This window comes from Seriola aureovittata, chromosome 10 (assembly GCF_021018895.1).
Source record: "Seriola aureovittata isolate HTS-2021-v1 ecotype China chromosome 10, ASM2101889v1, whole genome shotgun sequence".
Lineage (NCBI taxonomy): Eukaryota > Metazoa > Chordata > Actinopteri > Carangiformes > Carangidae > Seriola > Seriola aureovittata.
This window is the reverse complement of record NC_079373.1, coordinates 9,136,040-9,160,643: the sequence shown is the minus strand read 5'-3', so window position 1 is coordinate 9,160,643 and position 24,604 is coordinate 9,136,040. Positions and strand designations below refer to the sequence as shown.

Here is a 24,604-nt window from a genome sequence, read left to right as displayed (position 1 = left end):
CATTTCTCTATTTATGTGCAGCCACACACAACCACATACACATGCAAACACTCACTTCCTCTTCAGATGAAGTAGGACATGGTGTACCTAAAATCACATGAGACAAACACTCATACGAGTCCTAAATTTAACTGCACTGTTTTCAAAAAAAAAAATTCAGGGGCAGGAATGGACAAGATTAGATTCTGTTTGTTTCAACAGACTTGTATTTTTATTTACAGAAATTTTCAGAAGTGTTTTTTTCTTTCCTCCTGACCATTTTCAAAACCAAAATGTAGAAAAGTATTTGGGTGGTAACGCTTCACTTAGTAGGATCCATAAACCTTTGCACATGCCACAATTACTGTTTGTTTGTTTTTAAAATTTTTTTTTTTTTACTATTTTTGAAATAAAAGGTAACAGTGCACTAACACTCTATGGGACTTTGTCATTTATAAATAAGGAGAACTGTTATAAATTAACATACAAACTCTTAACCAATGACATTATCCCCAAAATATGTGACGACATCCCCTCTAACCAATGAAATCAAAGGTTATTTAATATGTTTATAACATTTGTTGATAAAAGGAAGTGAGGGAGACAAGAGCACATGCTGAGTCACATGCATGAGTTGCACAATCTTAAGTAAAACATACAAAAATAATTTACAAAAAATATTCCTAGATTTCCCAAACTGTTTCCTAACACTTTCTAAAAACTTAAAAAAAACCTCTCCAATGTCAAGTATAACTGACATGGTCCTACTAAGGGATATAAATATCCACATTGACTCCATCTATCCTTCTATTGTTTTTATGTAAGCAAGATCGGTCAGTTTAGGTTAATGTTTGTAAGTTTTATGGCAAGGTGAAAGGCTGTGTCTGTTCCTGAGGACAGCGAGAGCAGCAGCGGTGAAGGAATGACGGAAATGATGAGCATCAGGAAGACAGAGCCAGGTGAGTGATGGCAGTGAGGAAGGGCATGAGGGGAATGAGGGGAGTGAAGTGCAGGAAATGTGATGCACACATGTGCTTCACACCAAAAAACCTGCTGGTTTAGTTCCATGAGTGACAGACTGAGGCATCTCAGCAGGGGACATTTCTCACGTGAGAAGACTCGGTCTGTGTTTCCTCACATGAATGATCGTTGAGTTGTTGGTGATAACGGCAGATGTTTCTACACCTTTTCAGTCAATATTGTATACCATCATTTGTGCATTAATGTTTGGAGCAGAGGTTCATTAGTACCGTTTCTTTCTTTTGCATGTTTGTTTTTAAATCATATTTTAATAGACCGAAATAAAAATCAAATCAAATTAATAGTTATGTCATTGTTCATTAATTAACATTTTTTTTACAGTGTGAAATCATTAAAAAATATATATCCCAATGGGACGAAGTCATTTATAAATGACGGCACATCAAGGTCATTTTGGGAGCCTGGGCACAGGAAACTTATTTTAGGCCTAAATACACTTTGAATTAAATGTCTTTTGATTTTTTTTTCAATTTATATCCTTAATAAGTCCCAGAGGGGGTTGAAGAATGGTTTGTCTTTTATAAAAAGGTGTTTACTTCACTTCAAAAATAAACAAAATATGTAATTTGCACAGTGGTCCCCAGACTGAATAGACAGTGGTGGAGGAAGTACTAAAATAAAAGGAAGATAAAAGTAGCAAAAATCACAGCGTAGAAATGTGACTCCTGCAGTAAAAGTCATACGTGTGAAAGTACAAAAGTAACAGCATCAAAACAAACCTACAGTTAAAAAACAAGTTAAAATTTCAGCCTCTTAAAGTGACTTTCTACTAAGTTGTGGATTCCTTACTTCCCTACTTAATATAAATGCAGCAGAGGGTAACAATCACTCACATTCATTTTCTCAAACTGTGAAATAAGAAAGTCGTTATGTGATTGAACAAAAGAATTTATTGACACCCATTGATTCGTGTGCGTTTGTGCATGCACCAAACTTTGAGGAAGATACGTTGAAGGTGAAAACTCCCTGAAATAATTTATGTACAGTTCAATAACCTTTAACAAGTAAGACACTCTGCAGTTCTGTCATCCATCTGCAATCTCATAATCAGCTTTCCTAACGTCAAGGCACACGTACATATTGATTAACCAGGCTCACGTTCAGCTTATATCTCATACAAACACCTTCCTTGGACTCAAACTGGTGACAAAATGAAAACCATCTGTGACAAACTTGAATCTTATGTCTCCTTTTTTATGTTGTGCGTAATTAACAAAAACAGATGCTTGAAAATATCTTCCTGTTATTGTTGTAGTTTTGGCACATTTGGTTTCAGGATGATCCCGAGAGGTTGCAGACATGAAGTGTTACTTAAAGCTAAACTGGGTGTTTTTGTGACACCTGTACCGGGCAGATTACTGGCCTGCATCAGAGAAGTCAGTGTGAGGGTATATGGCACTTCTTCTAGATACATGTGAACTCCGTCCTATGTAACTCATCTGTTTGTTTTCTTCCCTGCAGCAGTAAATCTGCCAGATGTACGGACATCCTCATCAAGCGGTCCACATTAACCTCCAGTGCTCACTTTATCCTGTAGACGAAGAGATATTCAGTTCAAATCAAGGATGAATAGTAAAGTAAATAGAAAGTGAATAAAAAAAGTTAAATGTGACAGTGGGAGGGGCAGGAAAAACATTTTATAGGTTGAGTCGTACTTTCTTGGCGTTGTCCACACAATGCATGTAGGCCGAGGCAATACTGGAGCAGGACAGAGTCTTCCCTGTGTTCTCCTTGTAGCATTTTAAAATCTGACTCTGCAGGTCTCCACACACTGGCTGGATACTGACACGCCTGAGAGAGCACAAAAACACAGCCATGCAAATATCAAAGCGTCACGTTCACACCAACCAAACTAGTGAAACATTACTGAAACAACTACCTGATCTCATGTATAACGCGCACCGCTTGTCAGTGAACTCTGTGACCTCACTTAGCACAACACAAAAGTTTCAAAAAATGCTTGTGAAGCACTGATCCCGCAGTAAATCTGCAGATACAGTCCAGGTGTTTATGTAAATGACCTACGCAAAACGGTTGTGAGTCTCCTCTTTGCCCTTCTGGAAGCTCTCAGCAGTCCCTTTGTAAAACTCGGTACACTGTCAAAGAAAACACACCACACATGAGCATCCAGATACAATATCACTGCTGAAACAGACTCTGGAAATCTTTCATGATAATTCAAGACACTACTGTCTTGTACACAGTACACATAAGCACTACTACATTGTTATGAGGCGAGTAACTTATACAGACATTTACAGCTCGTTTCCCTTTGTTTCGGTTAAATGTCAGAGTAAACACTTTTTGCTAACCTGCCTGAACAGCTTGATAATCCAATAACAGTGTATAACTGTGACTTTGTTTAGTCATGGTGCCCCTTAGTGGTAAAAATGGATTCATGCAGCTTGAAATAAACAAGGAAAAGCATCAAAAGCTTCACGTACCTTTGTTTCAAGTTTTGCAACATGTTTCTTGTAGAGAACTTCTCGTTTCTTTAACTCTTTCTCCTTCTCCTCCAACTGATAAGCCTGTGTGAGTTCACAATAATCATCATAACATCAGAAGAACAATGTATCCAAGCAAATATTACATTTCTTATCATTTCATAATACAGAAGCGTCTGCAGAGGGAAATTAAAGTTGGGTATCCCCGACTGAATTCAAGGCTACTGTAAACTCTATGCAACATGATTCCTTTACTTAGTGTCTCTGTTTTCGTTTTCTTAATACTAACAATTGTATCACCTGGTTTTGACTGATGTTTTATTCTTGATGTTGTGTTGTCCTGTCTGAAAAAGGTCTCCCTTTAAAAAGAGTTTTCAAACCTCAATGGGATTATTTGCCTGGTTAAATAAAGGTTACATAAAAATATAAATAAAATAATATTCTGTGGGCTGTTATGCCCAAGTTCCACAATGACTTTCTGTCTTATCTGAAGACACAGCGAGCAGACAAACAGAGGTGCAGCAGCTGGTTAGAGCAGAATGAAAGTGAAGGATTAAGTCATGCAAGTAGGAGTTCTCTCCCGTCTTACCTTCAGCTCCATCCACTGAAACAAGACAGCAGGGCAACAAAGAGAAAGAAACAGTAAGACGAGGAAAGGCTGTCATGTTTACAAGAGATCCTGACACATACAGTACTGTGCACGGCTTTTAGGAACTTTAGAAGATCAATCAGGGAGGCGTCTGATCGGTCTCAAATTCATTCTGCAGCATGACATAAAGCTAGAACTGTCTTCAGGGACGAGAAGAACAAGGAGTCCTGCAGCAGATGGTCTGGCCTCCACAGAGCCCTGATCTCAACATCACCGAGTCAGTCCGGGATCGCATGAAGAGACAGAAGAACCGAGTCAGTCCTCCAAGATACTTGGAACGACAACCTGTCAAACAGCTTGAAGAACTGTGCACACGTGGACTGAGGAGAACTGGTTCGACTTAGTTATCTGATAAATAAAAACATGGTATTACTTTTGAAATCATCCTCACGTTACTTTTGGTGACTAAACCTTTTGCACAGTACTGTCCACAAAGGTCACACATGTCTGTTTCTGCTTACATAAAGCTGCACCATGAGCTTCTCATCCTCCGTCTTCATACGCTCCTTCATGATGGCGTCTGTCAGCTTCTCCATGTGCGCCGCCTTCTCCGCCTCCAGCGTCTTCTTCACCTGCTCGTCCACCTGAGCCTGGGCTGCCGCCTTGGCCTCTGCCTGAGCCTGAGCCCTCATCTCCTCCAGCCTTCACACACGTGCACACGCATCACGTTTTAAAACATTTTCTACAGGTGAATCTATTACAGTTCAAATGATCACCTGAGACAACTAAACCACAATACATCATCTTCTTTATATAGGCCTATATGTGTCAAACTAAAGGTTAATAAAACATCAAATTCGCTGGTTCCAGATTTTCAAATGTCAATATTTTGTCTTGTACAATTGTGAACTGAAGATTTTTAGGTTTGAGACTGTTGTTTGGACAAAATGGGACATTTGAAAACATTACTTTGGGCTATGGGAAATTAAAATGAGCATCTTTTTCTCTTTTGTTACAATTCAACTACAATGATTAATCAATTAACTGAGAACGTTTTTCAGCAGAGTCACTGATGATGAGAAATGACCATTAGTTGCAGCCCAACAATTCATTATTGTCGTTTCTCATTTTCCACTCATACTTCATATTTCACCTTGTTAATTGGTGATTGCTTGTAATGTAATTTTGCAACTCATCATCATTCATATTTTGTATTTGCATTTTTTTTCTTCCATCTGCCAATTCAGATTATGTAATGCGATCAAAAGCTCCAGAACAGCTACTAAATGGACTTTGTGTTGAGATTTCTGTTTATTCATCTGCTGATTCCAAGGTCAGAAATGAACTTTGAACCTTAGTTTTTTAAGGAAATAATGGCAAGAAATCCTCCAAGAGCACAGAACATAACGGAAATTTGAACGTCCGTGTTTCCATGACAACTGTGCAAACTCCACCTGCTGATGAACATCATGTAATAATATGATTGAAAGCTCCAGAAAAGCTACTAAATGGGCTTTGTGGTGGAATTATTTTCCCAAATATTTCTTTATATTTTACTTTTAATTTGTTCTATTTTACTATTCATTTATTTTTTTGTGTTTACATGTTTGCCACTAAATGGCTCGGGTTGAATTAAGTTATTTTACATAATTGGACACACAAGACACAAGCCTCAAACACACAAGCCTTACTGTCGCTGCAGCTCCTGCCTCCTCAGGTTGATCTCCTCCTCTAGACTTCTCTGCATCTCGCCTTTGATCTTCTGCCTCAGCTCTTCCTCCACCACTTCAGGAGAGATGGGCAAGGCTGTTTGTGAACACAAGAAATTTGACGGGGAAAAAAAACATGAGGTTGTTGATTTATTTCAAACTGTTCTACAAGCCATAAACGATGAGAACAGTTTCAAACTATGAAATGAAGCAGCAAACTTGATTTTTGCTCTTCAGATCAAATCCTGACACAGTGGTTGAAATGTCACATCAGAGTATTGAAACAAGCCTTAAAACTCTGGTATCAGTTGTGACATTGCCACCAGAAACATGTATATCTTGGTTTTTAGGAAAAAAACAAAAAGAGCCTTCTTGTTCCTGCAATGGCAGGAAGGAGACCAGAGAAGCACCAACACACAGTTCACTTCACCAACACTTGATTCATACTTTCCCTCAGACTGCATGGCAGCACTTTCAGAGCTAAGTGTATCCCACAATCCCCTATGGTCTAGTGCACCACACCAGTCCAGCTGTTGTTGGTTGCTGGTTTTAGGACAGACATTTATCAACAGACATGAGGAAGTTTAAGACGTTCATGTCCAAACGTTAACAAGTTCTGTCAGAATCTCCACAGTTTGTTATGAAGGAATATTAACATTTCTCAGTGAGACTGCGGAGGATTAATATCACGTCTGACGCTGTCAACATAAATATTTGATCCTTTTATTAAAAGACTTTGAGGAAAATATTCCATCCTTAAAATTTCTTCAGACAGAAACCATCAAAATAATATCCTGTTATGTCTCCGTCATGTACAGTAGACCTGCGTGCTTCTAGATGTAACTGCTTTATCAATTGTATTTCTCCACTCAGGATCTCCTCTGATTGTAACTATATGGAAACCGTGTGCTCGATCTTACTTATTTGTTCCAGCGAGTGACATCTTGTCCTCATTAATCAAGTGTGTTTCAGCGAGCTCTGATGAACTTCCACACGCACTTGAGCACCATGTCAACTACCACGAATATGCCACACAAGCAAGCACTTCTGTGGCTATTGAGACGTAACTTACCTGCTGCAGCAGGTGGGGGCACTGAGGCGACAGCGAGCACTTCATCCTCAACAACAGGGGGCAGAAGCAGGGTGAGGGTGAACTCTTCAGGAGCTGGAGATGGATCAGAAGGAGAAGGAGCAGATGGAGGCGGTGCTACAGGCTCTACGAAGGGTTCACTTACAGGATCATCAGCGGGTACGACGGCCAGCTCCACACAGTGACAAGGTGGGCAGGGCTCTTCAAACGTGAGCTCTGGGGCAGGAGAGGGAGCTGTCACTGGCTCTGGAGGAGGTGGAACCAGTTCACATGGAGGTGGCGAATCAACAGCTGGAGGCGCAGCTGGAGGCACCTCTTCAACTGGAGCAGGTGGGACTACAGGCTCCACTTGAGGAGGCGAAACTACAGCTTCAACTGGAGCTGAATCCTCAGGATAGGGTGGGATTATTGGTTCAACTGGTGGAGGTTCAACAGTAGGTGGAGGTTGAACCACTTCCACTGGTGGGACTGCAGGGATGATAGCTTCAACATAGGTGGGTGGAGGTGCTGGTTTCATGGGTTCAGATGGAGCTGCAGAAGCAAGTTCAGGAGGTGGAGGTGCTGGTTTCATGGGTTCAGATGGGGCTGCAGCAGCAGGTGGAGGTGCTGGTTTCATGGGTTCAGATGGAGCTGCAGAAGCAGGTTCAGGAGGTGGAGGTGCCAGTTTCACAGGTTCAGATGGGGCTGCAGCAGCAGGTTCAGGAGGTGGAGGTGCCGGTTTCATGGGTTCACATGGGGCTGCAGCAGCAGGTGGAGGTGCCAGTTTCACAGGTTCAGATGGGGCTGCAGCAGCAGGTTCAGGAGGTGGAGGTGCCGGTTTCATGGGTTCAGATGGAGCTGCAGCAGCAGGTGGAGGTGCCAGTTTCACAGGTTCAGATGGGGCTGCAGCAGCAGGTTCAGGAGGTGGAGGTGCCAGTTTCACAGGTTCAGATGGGGCTGCAGCAGCAGGTTCAGGAGGTGGAGGTGCCGGTTTCATGGGTTCACATGGGGCTGCAGCTGCTGGGCATGGCTCTGCAGGTGGAGGAAGGACGAAGGGTTCAGGGGAAGGCAGGACTACTGGCTCCACTGCAGGAGGAGGTGGTGATGGAGGAGATGCTTCAGGCTCAACAGAGGTCGGAGGAAGGGAGTGAAACTTCACAGGAGGAGGGGGGACCAGTTTTACAGGAGGAGGCGCAGGTTGCACTGATGGAGGTGTAGATGGGGCCTCCTGAGGAGAAGGGGGTGGAGGCAGGATGAATGGATCAGGAGGAGGCGTCAGGAGAGGTAACAGGTGTTCGACAGAGGGGGCGGGGACTGGAGCGGGTGTTTGGTTTTCAGGGGAGTGTGAAGGAGGACCTCCATTCTGTGAGGGCTGAGGACGGACGACCTGCGAGGGCTGTCTCATCCGTTTGATGACTTTGTCCGACAGCTGGAGAAAACGAGAAGAAACAGAAACATTTATTGTTGTGAGCTCCACCTGCTGGACTCATCAGCAGTTCTTCTAATTCTCATGTGGTTTTCTGACAGGTGTACCTGGTCTCTCAGTCACGTCTGACAGCAGACTGTCTGCCTGTCCACACCTCAAAATGCACTGTCCCGTCAGTGGGACGCTTTCGCCTTGTTAGCTCCGCTTCAGGTGTCTTTTGTTATGTGCCAGATTAAACAATGTTTGAAAGCTCTGAGTCTCCTGATTCCATCTGTGCAAAAACATTTCAGGATCCTCATATTTTAGCCTCTGAAACTTTGGTTCAGTATCTCTCATACTCATTCTTCTGACTTACTGTTGTGAAATTTAAAGAGCTACCTTTCAGGTGACCAGAGTCATGACTGTAATCAAAAGGGATGAAGAACAGTCACCTTTTTATTTTGGGAACATTATTTTCGGAGACTACGAAAAATGTTGTGTCTGGTAAACAAGTTAAGTTTGTCCTGTCATTGCTTTCTTCATTTCTTTTTGTAGGTATTTATTTGGAGTCATATTTCTTCAAAAATAAAGTTATACAATTGTTTATTTGCTCCTCTTTGACTTATTTGAATCATTGTATTCTCTTCTAAAGGATGACTCTTTCTGAGCATTGCAGCACTTACACAACATCAGAGGTGGAAAGTTACATTTAGTCAAGTACTTTTGTCTGAATTTGAGGTACTTTTGCTTTATTTTATGCTACTTTATATTCCACTACAGTTCTGAGAGACATATTGTACTTTTTACTCCTCTACATTCATCTTAAACAATCTTTAAAAACTAAATTGCTTTTTATTCGTGACATATTCTTTTTATTTATTTATTTTTTTCAAAAGAAGAATGGTTTATTTTCTCTCCAAAGCATTTGTTTGTTTTTTTAAACAAACTATTTACCTAATCCTTTAACTTACCTTGCAGTGCACATTCAGCCTCGGTTTTTAATAAACTTATGGCAAACACTCTGTTCGATAACTGTGAATATTTAAGAATAATCTTAACTCAAACATGGAAGAGGATCTGTGGCAAACATGGTGGGGGGTGTCAGGGTGGCCAGGGTTGCAGTGAAAAAAGTACAAACTACTACTATTTACTGTTGGAAGTGTAAAAATGAAGCAGATATTTTTGTGAATGTTCTTTTGTTTCTTTGACTGATTTTGTTTAATAAATTAATGAAACAGGAGTGCTTTTTAATTTCTAATCGCAATTAAGGACAAATAATTACCCAGGGAAGATTTATGAAATTTGGTCTCATTTTTCAGTGTGTAGCAAGAAACATAACAGAATGAAAATATTAAAATTTTCTATATAATAAAAAGTTGCTACCCAATTTGTGTTGTGTTTATATAAAAGCCTTTTTGCCCCCCCATTTTATATTGCTTTACGTTTATTTTTACTTGGATTATCTGAAGTTTGTGCCTTGATTTGTTGTTTGTTACGTTGTGTTTTTATCATTTACTGGAACACTAACCCTTTCCAAAATGGTCCAACCATGTTTCTATTGTTGAGCCACTGACCGTGCAGTGATTAGACATGCGTGTACTCGTGTTTTATGAGTATCGCACAAATGGAGAACTTAATTTAAAAACAGACACTCATGCACTCTGCAGCGACAGCATGTCAATAGATGTAGCTGTGAAGAAACTGTGTGCATGACCCTTGAGTTACTCCCAATCCAAATCAAGTTTTTTCCCAGAGCTTTCACTCACCCGAATGCCCTTCACAAAAGTAACTCTTCCACCTTCACCATCATCTTCATAGGAGAGGTGACTCGGGCTGTTTCCCCCCATCCACACCCGCGGCTGCAGCTGCACGCTCACTTTCACTATCACGACTGACCGCAAATATTTAATCCACAACGTAACGTGGTGGATCCTTGCTCTCAGGCAAACTCCAAACAGCTGCTACAACCTGCCCCTCCCACCGCGGAGCGACAACAACAGCAGCTGCTATTGGGCGGAGCTCAACAACGCCTCTCCGGATTGGTCGACTGGCTCATAAACTCAATGAAACGTAAGAGAACATTGTGTCCCAACATAAAAATAATAAAAAGCTATCTTTAAAAAAAATCCATACATTTTCAAACACTTTATCTTTTGACTTTGCAGCCATGGAAACGGAATAATCTCTATTTGCTGCTATGTTGTTATTTTAATTTCAGTGGGCGGGGAGTGTGAAGATTTATTAAACTGTGTATGTTTCCACATTTCCAAATGCTGTTCCAGTGCACCTGAGACAATATGACAAGGACACATGAAAAATAAAATACATGAACTCCATAAATTATCCCTCTATATTTCTAACAGTCTGTATCTGATGTAATAATCCTGATTCCAGCTGCTTCTTCTACATTAATGTATTTAGTCCATTCACATTATAGTGTTCAGTGTAATCCTACTGATCAGCATGAATGTAAATATGGAGTGAATTAGCTGTCACTTTTATCAAATAAATAATCAAACATCACAGACAAAAAAAGTCACAACATGATTTTACATGTAAACTGCTAATGAGGTACTAATATTAAAAGATAACTGGTGATATTCTGTCACATGAAAAGACGAAAACCACCAACGAATTGATCCTAACAATAACCTGATATTTTTCCTCTGAGCCATACACCTGCGTTGTTATTAAAACACGAGTGAGCCACAGCTGCACTACCTCTCTTCACTACAACGAACACGGGCTCTGAAGTTTATTCTGAGTCAATCCCACATACACAGTCCTGCTGCTAAACACTCACTTAAGCACCGTGTATTAATCTGCAGCTGAAAACAGTCCTTAACTAATTAACAATTTACTCCTGTTTGAGTACGGTTTGCTTAAAACTACAGTGCCCAGCTGTACAATATTTTGCCTATTATTTTCTCAATTCTATGTTCAACTGATCTATAAAACATGAAGAAAAAAGGGAAGAATGCTCGTCACGATATCCTGGAGCACAAAACAGTGTCATCAAATGTCTTGTTTTGTCCAACTGACAGTCAAAAACCTAAAAATAATTAATGTAGTATAATGTCAGACAAAAACAAAAACAAAACAAAAAAAAATCGCAAAACAAAAAACCAACGCACAAACAAACTGCATATTCTCCCATTTGAGAACTTAAAAATCAAACGTTTGGGATTTTTGCTTTAGAAAACTGATTTATATGATAAATCACATCTAAAAATAACTACTGATGATCATGATCACATCTCATAATCATTTAACTTGATTTAGCTTGTTTACCCATCCAGCAGACAGAGAACAAGATCATCACTGACTCGGAGTCGTGTTTCTGGTGTGTTTCCTGATTAATAAAACGACAACATTCACTCTTCTTTTATCTCCATTTTTGGTCTCCACCAACTCCTCAGGGAGCTATCTGGGTCTGATGCTAAAATGCTCCATGGAGCTGAGAAGAACTGCAGTAATTTCATCACTACAAGCACCTCTCTCAGTAACAAGTTGTCACGTGAGCCATTACCAATATAAAAATGTTGATTACAGCTGCTTTAATGATGTACAGTATCTCACAAAAGTGAGTGCACCCCTCACATTTTTGCAAATATTTTATTATAATATTTCATGGGACAACACTATGGAAATGAAACTTTGATATAACTTAAAGTAGTGAGTGTACAGCTTGTATAGCAGTGTAGATTTACTGTCCTCTGAAAATAACTCAACACACAGCCATTAATGTCTGAACAGCTGGCAACACAAGTGAGTACACCTCACAGTGAACATGTTCAAATTGTGCCTAATTGTGTCGTTGTTCCTCCCTGGTGTCATGTGACTCGTTAGTGTTACAAGGTTTCAGGTGTGAATAGGGAGCAGGGCAGTTAAATTTGGTGTTTTCTCTCTCATACTGGTCACTGGATATTCAACATGGCGCCTCATGGCAAAGAACTCTCTGAGGATCTGAAAAATGGAATTGTTGCTCTTCATAAAGATGGCCTAGGCTTTAAGAAGATTGCTAACATGCTGAAACAGAGCTACAGCATGGTGGCCAAGATCATACAGCGGTTTTCCAGGACAGGTTCCACTCGGAACAGGCCTCACCAGGGTCGACCAAAGAAGTTGAGTCCTTGTGTTCAGCGTCATATCCAGAGGCTGGCTTAAAAAAATAGACGAATGAGTGCTGCCTGCATTGCTGCAGAGGTTGAGGAAGTGGGGGGGGTCAGCCTGTCAGTGCTCAGACCATACGCCACACACTGCATCAAAGCGGTCTGCATGTCCAGTTTTCCAACATGATAACGACCCCAAACACACCTCCAAGATGACAACTGCCTTGCTGAGGAAGCTGAAGGTAAAGGTGATGGACTGGCCAAGAATGTCTCCAGACCTAAACCCAATTGAGCACCTGTGGGGCATCCTCAGGCGGAAGGTGGAGGAGCGCATGGTGTCTAACATCCACCAGCGCCATGATGTCATCATGGAGGAGTGGAAGAGGATGCCAGTACCAACCTGTGCAGCTCTGGTAAATTACATGCCCAGGAGGGTTAAGGCAGTGCTAGATAATAATGGTGGTCACACAAAATATTGACAATTTGGGCACAATTTGAACATGTTCACTGTGAGGTGTACTCACTTGTGTTGCCAGCTGTTTAGACATTAATGGCTGTGTGTTGAGTTATTTTCAGAGGACAGTAAATCTATACTGCTGTACACTCACTACTTTAAGTTGTATCAAAGTTTCATTTCTATAGTGTTGCCCCATGAAAAGATATAATGAAATATTTGCAAAAATGTGAGGGGTGTACTCACTTTTGTGAGATACTGTACATCTTCAGCAGGAACCAAGGGGCTTGGAGCTGAGTAACGCAGACAGAAGAGGAGTCAGTAGGTATTGAGAGGTGGACTAACACATTGTTGCTTTTGGTCTTTTCATGTAATCACATTGTTGACAATAACAAAAATACAGAACATCGCCAGCACCATCCTTTAACCTGTTGTGTTTGTGTGTGAGGGGTTCACTATAACCGATGATGTGTCATCAAGGATGAAATCAAAATGATATAGCTTTATAAAAATCGCTGCTGCAGGGTGGTCGACCAAAAACAATCTCTAAGTCCAACAAAGTGGCTGTTTGTACAGTCCCCTCTTCTTCACTCTGCCTTCTTGTCCTTGACGACAGGTCCACGCAGAGCTGTCCGAACGCTGCTCCACACCTCCGTGTACAGCAGAGTGCCCAGGAAGACCACAGCCGTGCCCACCCAGTGCCAGGTAGTGAAGGGGTTTTGGAAGTAAAGGATGGAGAAGATGAGGCTGAGGAACTTTCTCAGCGTCACTACCAGAGTGACGGTCAGCGAGGCGCACTCTGTGGTCAGAATGAAAACACCACGGATGCACACGTACCTGAAGAAACTGGTTAAAGTCTAACAACACTCATTATTACTTTGTTAGTGGCATATTTACAAGTATGTTGATTTCTTCATGTATTATTGTGATGGTTTGTGTGTGTGTGTGTGTTTGTAGTGTATGAACCAGTTTATTAACAGAAAACACATATGTAAAATGCTGTACAGTCTATATCATAAACAAAAGAACATTTCATGACTGTATATACACTAGAGCAGCAATATGTTCTCAAGCTTGTTTTGGCTTGTGACTCAGTCGAGGTGTCATGTGAGATAAGTAAAATGTTCTTAGTGGTTTAGTATTTTTCCTTAGTATGAGGAAGTTTTTTTTTTCTACCTAACAACTTACACACGCTTAATTAACTACATATCCTTTCTGTGTATTGGTGGTTAATGTTGTCTTAACAGACTCAGCTGTACAAGAACTTTAAAACACTGTAAAGGCTAAAATTTGCAAACTGTCCTGATTTAGATGACTAAGGATTTAGACTAACTGTGACTAAATGTTTCCTTCAAAACCTTCCAGAACAACTTGATCCTTCAGACACACTTCAATTGGTGCTTAAAAACACTAATGAAATTTGCTGACCCATCTTAATGTGACTCCTTACATTGAAACACTGTGTCTACTTGCTCCCCCCTTTAAAAGGCACAAGGAGGAAAAACTATCAAGTGTTTCATCAGAGGAAAGAAAAGATAGGAACAAGTCATTAAAAATAATGTTTTCTTCTTTTCTCTTAATCATCTTGTGACCCTTTGTGGACATTAAGAACCACTGCAATAGACTAATAAGTGTTACTGTAGACAAATAAATATGAGCAGGTAATATCAGACTTTTTTGTGCAGGATACTGTGTGATGATGTTGATCAGCAGGTAAAGCCACATTATCGGCATGGTGACTCCAACCACAGGAACGACTACAGGAGCTGAAAAGAAAAGATATTTATTCACATCAGTGAGCAAAGACACAAGGTCGAGAACATAAACCCACAAAGTTCCTTGAGTGAGTCGATGTAACTCACTGCTCTGACTGAAGAGGACACAGTGTTTGTAGATGTCTGTGGAGAAAAGCAGGAAGCCCGGCAGAGGCAGGCAGTGCTGAGAAAGACACGAGAGATGAAAAACATTATTTACATTCATCAGCTTAAATTAGAGGAATGTAAAACATGTGACCGAACAGTTATTCCCAAGACAGAAGCTCAAATGAAGCTTGAATTTCTCTGCGGTAGTTTGAATGTTTTGTTCAGAAGAAAACTCACATTATAGAAGAGAGCCTCTTTGGAGTGTTTTCCATAAGTCTTGTACAGCATCTCCTGGAAAATGCCCATCCTCGCAGACATCAGCAGAGCAAAGGTCAACATGGCGATACCTACAAAACACAAATGAACAAGAAAAACAAAAAAGCTTTAATTTTACAACGTGCTGTTTATGTTGCTGATTCTTAGTATTAAATCTACTTTATCCATCTATCAAAGAGATCTACGGTATTTATTCAAATTTCATTTTCATTTATGTAAATGTAACTGCGTTGCCAAAAGACTAACTTTCAACTGTTGTACCTCGGCCAGGTGTGACTGAGAGCTGGAACAATTGGTCAATCGACTCAACCAAATGATAGAAATATTCTGATTTATGATTTATCAAGACAAATACCAAGCATTCACTGGTACCAGCATCTATATTGTGCACATTCATTGAATTTTCTCTCTTTTATGACACATTAAATCCAAAATCTGGTAAGTTATGATGGACATTTTCAACATTTTCTGGAAATTTACTGACTGAGCGATTAACTGGGTTATCAAAAACAACAATACACATCGACCCTTCAATAGATAATGAAAATAATCAAGGTTGCAGCCCTAGAACAAAGAGTGTGGGACTGGAAACTCACCCATAAGCCAATGCATGAAAGTATAAAATCCTTGTTCTTCTGATCCATCATTTGCCACATTCTGCAGAGACAAAACGACAAATGACAAAAAGCATAAAAAACATTATATATCAAGGTCAAGACTGTGTATGTTCAGAGAGAAAATTGTCTTGAACTGAAGGATTATATTGTTGCATAACGACCAGCAACAATGTGTGGAAAATGTGACTTGTTCTGCAGAAGACTCACCACTTGTTTGGCAGACATGATGGTGCAGATGAAGATACCAGCTGACACTAAAGCTATAGACAGATATTTACTGGCTGAGTACCTGCCGAGAGAGAAGGTGGGATACAAACAACTGTATTAATTCTGCACGTGGACGTACTGTGATGGTGCAGACTAGAAAAGGGATGAAATGTTTGTTAGACGGAGATGTTTTGAGCTGTCAGAGGAGGCAGAGATACCTTTTCTTCAGGATGATTATTCCCAGGATCATGTTAGCGATTAGTGATCCCTGCAAAGACACAAGCAGCAGGTTAAACCATGGAGATGGAGGGGATGGGTGGAGGTTGTTTGACAACAGGAAACATTTGAAAGTGAAGGTGAAAAGTAGGAAGTCGTACCGATCTGAAGATCATGTGCAGCGGCATGGCGATGTTGAAGTTGAGAGCGTAATTGTTGATCACACTGACTGTGAAGAACATCGTCACCATGATCACATAGTTACTGGGAAAAAGAGGCACAAGGGGGTTTGTTTTAGTGTCTGTTCTATTCTGCATCAGGAAATTTAGGCTCCATCAGTGAGTTGAGTGTTTTCATTACCTGATAGGGATTGCTGGTTTCTTCCTCCCAAAGTTTGTTTCAAAGATGAATCCCTCTAATGCGATGAATACAAACTGAGCGAAGGTGACGATGTTGCCGCATCCTGGAAACTCTCTTAAGAGAGGCATGAAGATAAAAACAGATGACTACTGACAATATGTTCATGTTTATTTATTCTCTTATCTGTGGTATTTTTAAATATTGTAAATCACAACTTTTATCATACTTTTTACTTCTATTTTGTTTTATTTTATTTCAGTGTGTATGTATTATTTTCATTATTGATCAATTTACGGATTAATTTCTCAATTATTTGATTACTCAATTGGTCTATAAAATGTAAGAAAACAGTGAAAAATGACCAGCGCATTGTCTTAATGACATCATCAGATTACTTGTGTGTGTCCAAAACAAAAATATGTTCAATTAACACTGACATAACACTGAGAAAATTAGCAAATTTTCACACAGTAGAAGAAGGAACCAGATTATTTTTGGCATTTTTGCTTTAAAAAAAAAAAAAAAAGATCAATTATCAGAACAGCTGCAGGGTAATTTACTTTTGATTGAGTAATCATTACAGCTCTATATGTATACACATACTATATATGCCAACTTATTATTTTTCTATGTATATTGAGCACTTTGGGAACAAGAATGACCTTTAGGATAACTTATCCTCTGCTCTATTTTGTTTCATCAGGGAAACCTCAACACAAAGCATTAGGAGGAAAATGGCTTTTAAACACACTTTAATGCCTCCTCCTTGTTTGTGTTGTGTGATAACTGTGGCTTGTCTGTAACTTTTGCCTTCACACAGTCACTTCAGGAGAACACTTCATGAACATCACTAAAACAAAAACAAAACAAATATGTGAGCTACCGAGCTACTTAATAAGAGCTACATTAGCCCTAAAACTATCACTTTCCACATCTGAAAACATGCTAATGCATCAAACCACAGTAACTACACTTGGTACTAAGATACAGTAACACATGCTGCTGCAGAGGGACGTCAAAACAAAATGATGTAACAGCTGTGAGAACTTTTATGCAGTAACGTGGACCTAGCACATTAACATTATGAAGTTTGTCACTGACCTTACAAGCAGCTCCAGAGACACCACATTGCTACAACATCCGACAAAAACAAGAAAAATGGCAAAAACTGTCCCCATGATGATTTACAGCTGAAAAAAACTCTGCAGAAAATGTTTCACTCTATGTTTCTGATCGATACATATTTGCAAAGGAGCAGTGGTTTGAGTTTAGAGAAGGTCTCTTTTCTTCGACACAAACTCCTGTTTCAGTTGAACACGTCTGAATCTTAGATTGCGCTCTTCCTTACTCCCAGCGCTGATGGGAGTTGTAGTTCATCTGTGACATCACGGAAAAGGGTACGCAGTGTCCTTAACGTTCTCCGTATCTAAAACAACATTACGAATAAATTACATATATTAGTATTACTAAATGTTAGTGTAATATCTAAGAAAAAAAACGAACAAATTGCCTAAATTAACGAGTTTCCAACGTAATCACTGCGCAATTGTGACGCACAGACGTTCGAAAGTGCATGCGTAAATCTTAAAGTCTTAAAAAGTTGAAGAGCGCTCACTCTGCCCGATTTACCGGATACCTCACAGAGGCAGATAGAGCAGTTAAATGGCTCTACACTGCTCATTCTGGGCAGCACCTCCAAAGCACTCACTGCTGTTTTTGCACCACACCAATAAATTATTTCACAACAGAGTTTTCTGTCAAAAAGAAACGCTCCATTCACTCATACTTGGATCTGGATTAACACGGACATAAACATGCCAGAGGCCTCAGGAAGTAATTTACTATGGAATTTTAATAACACATGGTGATGCATATGGTGGTGTGACAGGCTCAACGCCCTGCCTATAACATTTTAACCATCAAAACAACATGTATCTAAAGCTGTATGATAAACGTAGAAAACAATAGGAGTGTCAGGCCAGTAGAAAGACAGTTTGTGTTTGATTAGGCGTAAATTGTAGACCAAACTCGGTTCCATAGACGATCTTTGGTGAAATACGTGTTTACGTGGCTCGGGAGGACGTGGCGTAACAAGCCGCTAGCTTTGCCTTCACCGCTGCTGTAGTATCAACAGTTTGGTTAGCGCCAACATCAAAAGCAGCGGGTCTGATTCGTTACGAGCATCGTGTGATTTTATTAAACTCTCCTGCTCCCGCCAAAATGATCTCACTCACGGATTCACAAAGTAAGTCCAGCTTGTGTTTCCTTGCTGTTCTTTGTCTTTGTAACATTACCGTTTCTGTGTAGAGGCCGGTTCAGCTGAACGTGTGAAGCTGAAAGCTCAAACACTATTGGCCGAGAGCAACGTTACGTCACGCATCAATACGTCATTGCAAAGTATTTAAAATAAAGTGGTAATATTTTTATATTTTATGTTACATTTTTCTTCATTATTTGTTGTGTAGGCCAGTATTTTATTTAAACAACTTCATCTTTTGGTTTCAGTTTTTCAAATGTGAAGATTTTCTGCTTGTTTTTTTATTTTATTTTATTGTAAATTGAATGTCTTTTTTTAATTTTTATTTCGGACTGTTTGTTGGACAAATTAAGCAATTTGAAGACATCCTTATGTCCTTATAGTTATTTCCTTGTTAAGTTGGACAACGACTGATTTTGCACTCCATATTTTGCACACAGTAGTGTAATTGATATTTTGAATACCTTTGTTGTGCTGTTTGTTTTACCTCATTAGAGTCAGTTTCTCCATGGATATTAAAACATTATTCCAGTAATAGTGTATGACGATGTGTGATATAACCCGTGCACATACTAACATCTCCTTTGTCTCTTAAAATATACAGAAATTGGGATGGGGCTGACAGGGTTCGGCGTGTTTTTCCTCTTTTTTGGAATGATGCTGTTTTTCGATAAAGCACTACTCGCCATTGGAAATGTGAGTTGATCAGTGATGTCACCGCACTTTGAAAAATGTCCCTTTTATCCTCTGAAAGATGTCAGACTTGTGATGTTTTGTGTCTGTGCTTGTCATACAGATTCTGTTTGTCTCCGGTCTGTCCTTTGTCATCGGCCTGGAGCGTACGTTCAGATTTTTCTTCCAGAAACACAAAGTAAAAGCCACCAGTTTCTTCCTGGGGGGAGTTTTTGTGGTTTTGATTGGCTGGCCGATCATTGGAGTCGTTCTGGAGATCTACGGTTTCTTCCTCTTATTCAGGTTAGCTAAAACAGAAGGAACACAAGCACTTTGTCATCAGATCCTTGAAAAAAATGTGAATTGATTTTGGTCTCACCTCATTCTCTTTAACAGGGGATTCTTCCCAGTGGCAGTCGGCTTCATCAGACGAGTACCTGTGCTCGGGTCTTTGCTCAGTTTACCAGGGATCAGCACTGTAAGTATCATGTCGACCATTAAACCGTGCAAACTGAACATGCATTTAAATTATTAGACGTAAAACATGTTTGAGATGGATAATTCATCACTAATAATATTTAGCCACTTCTAAAGTGTGTGAAAGCAGTTAAAGGACTTTAGAAAAACTGGGTGTAAAATATGATGCAAAGGCTTTTACTGAAATGTGAGCTCTGACAGTCTCCCTCTTGTGTCACGAAAGAACAGTGTCTCTGTTGTACTGAACTCAGCCTCATGGGATGTTGTCTGTGAGGCCTTCATAGGTTCATAAAGACAGTCAGTATTCGGGATCAGTTCTCTGGTGTATACGGTGCACTGTATTTACTGTACTGTATTCAGCACACTAAACATTTTACAAATATGGCGCTGAGAAATTTGTAGTTAATTTTCTCCTAAAAAGATGCTTGAATGATCGTAGTCAGAAGTGTTTGTAGTGAAGACACAGATACAATATCGATCAGAAAATTAATGCATACAGAGGTCTGCATAACATTTCTATTTTCACTCCTCACAGATATTTTCCTCTGAGCTTTGAACCTTGCATTGAATATTTTTTATGTGGCTCTGTATAAGTTGTAAAACTTTCAGCTCATAAATAACCCTGGATTCTTTTCTTTCTCATTTTCAGCTGGTGGACAAAATTGGCGAGAGCAACACTATGGTATAAGAGTGGGCTGTTTTTGTATTGGAGGAGAGTTTCAGTATTTATCATAGCTTCTTATAGTTACTGTACATTTTGGTCATTGCCACTCCAGAACTGTGAACCCAAACATCTGCACATAAGACACAAGTTTATTTGTGGACATTTGACTGACATGAAGTTTCCTCTGTCAGAAGGAAATTGTTTTGTATGTAAGTGCCACTGGACAAAGTTACCAAGAGATTTTTTTATTTTAAAGGCTGGAAGCAGGTCTCCTTCTTTTGTATCATTCCAGTCTGATATTTATGGACTAATAATTTGGGACCACTGGATCAACTCCTCGGGGTGGCAGGGACCTTTTATAGCCTCCACTCCTTCAGATTGTGTGCCTCAACAGTCACTGAGAGCATCTTTGAGTTCCTCTATGAAGTGTTACTGGAATTTTGTACATCAAAATAAAGAAGGTTGAGCTAAATGTTACTTAGGCAAAGAAACCTGAACTGTTGTGTTGTGGAAAAGGTTTAAGAAGCTTGTCATGGAGATGTTTTACTGTAACTTTTGTACGTGCATACTTGAAATAAAGTGTGTCTTTTATACATTTGTTGTATATTTTTGCTGCAGGGATTGAAGTTTTGAATATGTCACCTAGGATAATTAATTCCAGTGGGCTGTAATTAATGTGCGACTGTTTTCCCCTTTCTACCCTTTAATTAAACAGTTTGAACAAAGGTATGTATTTATTTCACAAACTTTCTGTTTCCCAGCGCTGTGCCCAGTGTTTAAAAACAATACTTGAGAGTTTCATTTGTTTCATATTTCCAATGAAATATCCATTTGTTACTCCATTGTTCTTCATGGTCTTCTTCTGTTTCACTGTACATTTACAACAATAAGTGAATGAAGGGGCCAACGCACCTGGAAAATGTCACTGAAAGAGACAGACCAGCTACAAAGAGATGCAAAACACCTACAAGACACTAAATTATTACAAATAGACTAAACAACCACAAAGAGACACAAAACAAACTATAACGAAACACAATCAAAGCTGTTGTTTTACTTCTCGTTATGGTCATTTTATATTGAATTTGCAGCACAGCGAATGTGTGCACACACAGCTTTACAATTCATGTCACCGCTCTAAAATCCTAACGACTGGTTCAGATATTTGGGTTAAATCAGGGATTTGTTTAAAACTTGCCTGCCAGGAAAACTGGAAACGTCCATTCTCTTCTTTTCAATCAAGTCATTTCTTTGCTCTGATGTTGTGAAGTCAAACAGAACAGCGTCTGGCATTTTAATTTCAGTGATGTAGTTTTTTCACATAACGTCTCTTTTCAAACACAGTTTTGATGGTTTTTCTGCCTCAGCAGCTTTTCTATTCAACTGCTGATCCAACACACCTACAGTATTTCTGCAAAACACCACTAGTGTTAGGTTCCCACTGAACAGCCAGTCTAAACCCTTCAGTGCTGGAACTGCATTACTCATTGATGGTTAAGTCTGAAATCTTTTTATCCAGGTGTCTTGCTCTTGCTGTAAGTAGGAGGCGTTAACAGGCCCATTGTCTTATGATAAGTGTGGGCTGTATCTTAAAGTGTTCACTGGTTACTTTATGACACGTAATGACAGGTGCAGCTTTTTATAGAAATCATCAACAAGTTCACCAACATTTGCAGCTTTTACACATTCCTCAGCCTCAGGCCTCCTGCATGTGTCTACACCCACATACAAGCTGTCATCACATCAGCTTCATTCATAAAACCTCACCAGTCTCGTCATCATGTGGTGACCTGGTTAGGAGACTCTCCTGCTGCTGATCATGAGTCTGAAAAGTTTAGATCTCTCTCCTGTGTCTGTGATTAATGAGCAGTGACAGTTTTAACAGCACCTGTCACTCTCGTCAATTGAAATATTATGTGTGATGTCATTAAGCTACCGATCAGCCTCATCACTGACGCTGATAATGAGGTGGTTTGCTTTTTTGTTTATAATGTAGGAGCAGTGACAAGGACGAATCACAAATCAAGCATTTAAACACAAACTGCAGCCTGCAGGGGAAAATACAATTAACGGTAAGCTATTACTAAATCTCATAATTACATTATCATTATTATCATTATTGTTATTATTAGTAGTTGTTGTTTTTGTTAGTGTTTTTTCTTGTAAGATTTTGGGAAAAAAATCTTCTCTAATTCAATAAAATGTCTTTTTCCTTTGGAAAACTTGCATGAATATATGCCAATTTTTAAATTACATTTAATTAACCGAGGAGAGTTTAAATGGTAATACTTTAACTCCAACTATTCAGCATTTACAAGCAGTATGTAAATGTTTAATTAATAATTAGATGTTCTTATGTCAGTTGAAGCTGACAGTGCCAAAAATAATCATAATGCAAAGGTAATTGGAATATTGTTATATATAGCAGGAAGTATTATTATTAATAATGTGCTTTCCTGAAAGGTGGGTGGGTGTAACTGTGTGTAGTGCAACACCTGCTGTGTTTTTGTGTGTTTTGTGAAGTTGATTAAGATTTTTAAAAATGTGGTGAGGTGTGTGTTTTTCATCATTTAGTATTTATATAAAAACATTTTTAAAAATGGTTTATAACACACTATGATGTTGAAGGCAGAAATCATTTTTTTATGTATTTGTTTAACTTTAACTCCTATTGGTCCCCTTAAGTGGAGGCTGGGGTGAAAAGACATAAACACAACTGTAATAATATTAAATGATCCTTTGAGTAAATACATAAAATATCACAATATAATTTTGTAAGGAAATGTCCACCCACCACTTTTAATGAAACTGAATGTGATTGCAGAGTTCAACAATGTCTCTTATAGTCACGTTGTTTGTGATGACATTGGTTACCCAGTGCTGGACAGCGCCACAGGTTAGTGAAAGCTAATTTTTCTTTGGATTTAATCATGAATGTGTAGAAACATCAGTGTGACATAAACCTGTATCGTTTGTGTCATTTTTCAGCGGAGAAACTGGACTCCTCAGGCGATGCTATACCTGAAAGGAGCACGTAAGAACACATTCAGAGCAGTGAAGAACTGGCTTGTCTTGTCACATTCAGAGGAAACAGTGTTGTATGTCGATCTTTTCCAGAGGGACACCGCTCAGTGTTGGAGCGCACCAGCAGAGAGGAAGATGACACTGTACATTTAGGTCGGTCTAATATGTGCTTCAGCTATAATATGATTTAAAATATTGAAAAAAAATATGTTAAATTTCAGTTTCACCATCAGACAAGCAGGATTAAATTTGACTCTTAAAAGCCTCTATCACTTTCTAATAAGTGACATCATAAAGGGTTTATAAGTTATAAGTAATGACTTTATCAATGCTTACTTAATGATTTACCAATCCTTTTTAGATCAGTTTATTGAGGACAACATCTGGGTTTCCAGGACAATTTCATGTTTCTTTTTCAAATGTCTTTGTTCTGCATCTCCGCAGTGACTCCAGACCAGAGCAGTGGTGGACTGGGGTTTTCTTTGGCTTCATCCGTCCTTCTGGAGCTTCTGCAGCGAGCTGTGGTAAAAGGTAAAACCCCTGAAAGTCATCACCGACACTGTGCCTGAACCTCATCTGTGATATAAGATTTTATTTTCCAGATCTTTCTATATGTATTTTCTACCTCAGGTGGAGGCACTTTGCGAAATTACCCTGATGAACAAGAGCTGAATTTGAACTATTTGTGAAGTGCTGTCCAAGAAAACTTCTACAACTTCCTCCTTTTTCTTATATTGTTGCATTTTCTTGTATTCATTATGACTTTCTATATGTTACTAGTTGCTGTTTGTGTTGTACTTGTAATTAAATGTGCTATAGAAGTAAACTTGCCTTGCCTGTGAGCTGTTACTGTTAAATGCTGAACCATATGTTTAATGTATTCCTGGACGGAAGTGTTTACATTTTCTCCTCCTTAATGAGCAGCTTGCAGCTTACAGCATGTGCTCAGCATGGAGGGGATTTCCTTTTACATTGGTAAAACTTGTTAAGCAATTATCGGGAAAAAAGTCTTTCAGCTTGGAGCAACAATAAGTCATTCTCACCACACAGTGATTAACACCAGGCTAAACACCAACCAGTCGGATGTCATCACACTGTCCGCACTGGGCTCATTGAAAGAGGTGGCCCAGTGAGTTTTATTGGGAATGGCAGCTTGACCCAGCTGTGACT

General features: G+C 39.5%; 3 protein-coding genes across 4 annotated transcripts; 1 reads left to right on the top strand and 2 right to left on the bottom strand.

Annotated features, from left to right (window-relative positions):
- Positions 1–1,887: 1,887 nt before the first annotated feature.
- On the bottom strand, positions 1,888–10,232 carry LOC130176289 (uncharacterized). Of its 2 annotated transcripts, XM_056387288.1 has the most exons (9): positions 10,003–10,232; positions 6,835–8,260; positions 5,745–5,859; positions 4,575–4,755; positions 4,054–4,068; positions 3,465–3,548; positions 3,046–3,116; positions 2,676–2,811; positions 1,888–2,551 (listed from the first exon to the last, which is right to left on the bottom strand). In XM_056387288.1, exons 1-9 carry the CDS (start codon positions 10,081–10,083, stop codon positions 2,528–2,530), a joined length of 2,133 nt encoding a protein of 710 aa, XP_056243263.1. In that variant the 5' UTR covers positions 10,084–10,232; the 3' UTR covers positions 1,888–2,527. The 2 variants fall into 2 exon arrangements, with proteins under 2 accessions (XP_056243263.1, XP_056243264.1); XM_056387289.1 differs by lacking the exon at positions 4,054–4,068.
- A 228-nt stretch (positions 10,233–10,460) lies between these two features.
- Positions 10,461–17,750, bottom strand: slc35b4 (solute carrier family 35 member B4). Its single transcript, XM_056387290.1, has 10 exons — positions 17,442–17,750; positions 16,341–16,454; positions 16,142–16,244; positions 15,983–16,032; positions 15,765–15,846; positions 15,537–15,597; positions 14,902–15,011; positions 14,665–14,740; positions 14,493–14,568; positions 10,461–13,639 (listed from the first exon to the last, which is right to left on the bottom strand). The coding sequence occupies exons 1-10, from the start codon at positions 17,516–17,518 to the stop codon at positions 13,390–13,392; spliced, it is 999 nt and encodes a 332-aa protein (XP_056243265.1). The 5' UTR covers positions 17,519–17,750; the 3' UTR covers positions 10,461–13,389.
- A 573-nt stretch (positions 17,751–18,323) lies between these two features.
- golt1bb (golgi transport 1Bb) lies at positions 18,324–21,003 on the top strand. The gene is made up of 5 exons (XM_056387489.1): positions 18,324–18,585; positions 19,202–19,293; positions 19,394–19,572; positions 19,666–19,747; positions 20,396–21,003. The coding sequence occupies exons 1-5, from the start codon at positions 18,561–18,563 to the stop codon at positions 20,432–20,434; spliced, it is 417 nt and encodes a 138-aa protein (XP_056243464.1). The 5' UTR covers positions 18,324–18,560; the 3' UTR covers positions 20,435–21,003.
- Positions 21,004–24,604: the final 3,601 nt, after the last annotated feature.

Bases quoted from the DNA above. Each gene is read 5' to 3' on its own strand.
- LOC130176289 (XM_056387288.1), bottom strand. From the start codon at position 10,083: ATGGGGGGAAACAGCCCGAGTCACCTCTCCTATGAAGATGATGGTGAA. The intron at 3,117-3,464 runs GTACGTGAAGCT...TTTCTTTGACAG, and splicing joins TTGCAAAACTTGAAACAAAG to TGTACCGAGTTTTACAAAGG. The intron at 2,812-3,045 runs GTAGGTCATTTA...GTGCTCTCTCAG, and splicing joins GAGACTCACAACCGTTTTGC to GCGTGTCAGTATCCAGCCAG.
- slc35b4 (XM_056387290.1), bottom strand. From the start codon at position 17,518: ATGGGGACAGTTTTTGCCATTTTTCTTGTTTTTGTCGGATGTTGTAGC. The intron at 16,245-16,340 runs GTAATGAAAACA...TCTTTTTCCCAG, and splicing joins AAACCAGCAATCCCTATCAG to TAACTATGTGATCATGGTGA. The intron at 16,033-16,141 runs GTACGACTTCCT...GTGTCTTTGCAG, and splicing joins TGCACATGATCTTCAGATCG to GGATCACTAATCGCTAACAT.
- golt1bb (XM_056387489.1), top strand. From the start codon at position 18,561: ATGATCTCACTCACGGATTCACAAA. The intron at 18,586-19,201 runs GTAAGTCCAGCT...TAAAATATACAG, and splicing joins CTCACTCACGGATTCACAAA to AAATTGGGATGGGGCTGACA. The intron at 19,748-20,395 runs GTAAGTATCATG...TCTCATTTTCAG, and splicing joins GTTTACCAGGGATCAGCACT to CTGGTGGACAAAATTGGCGA.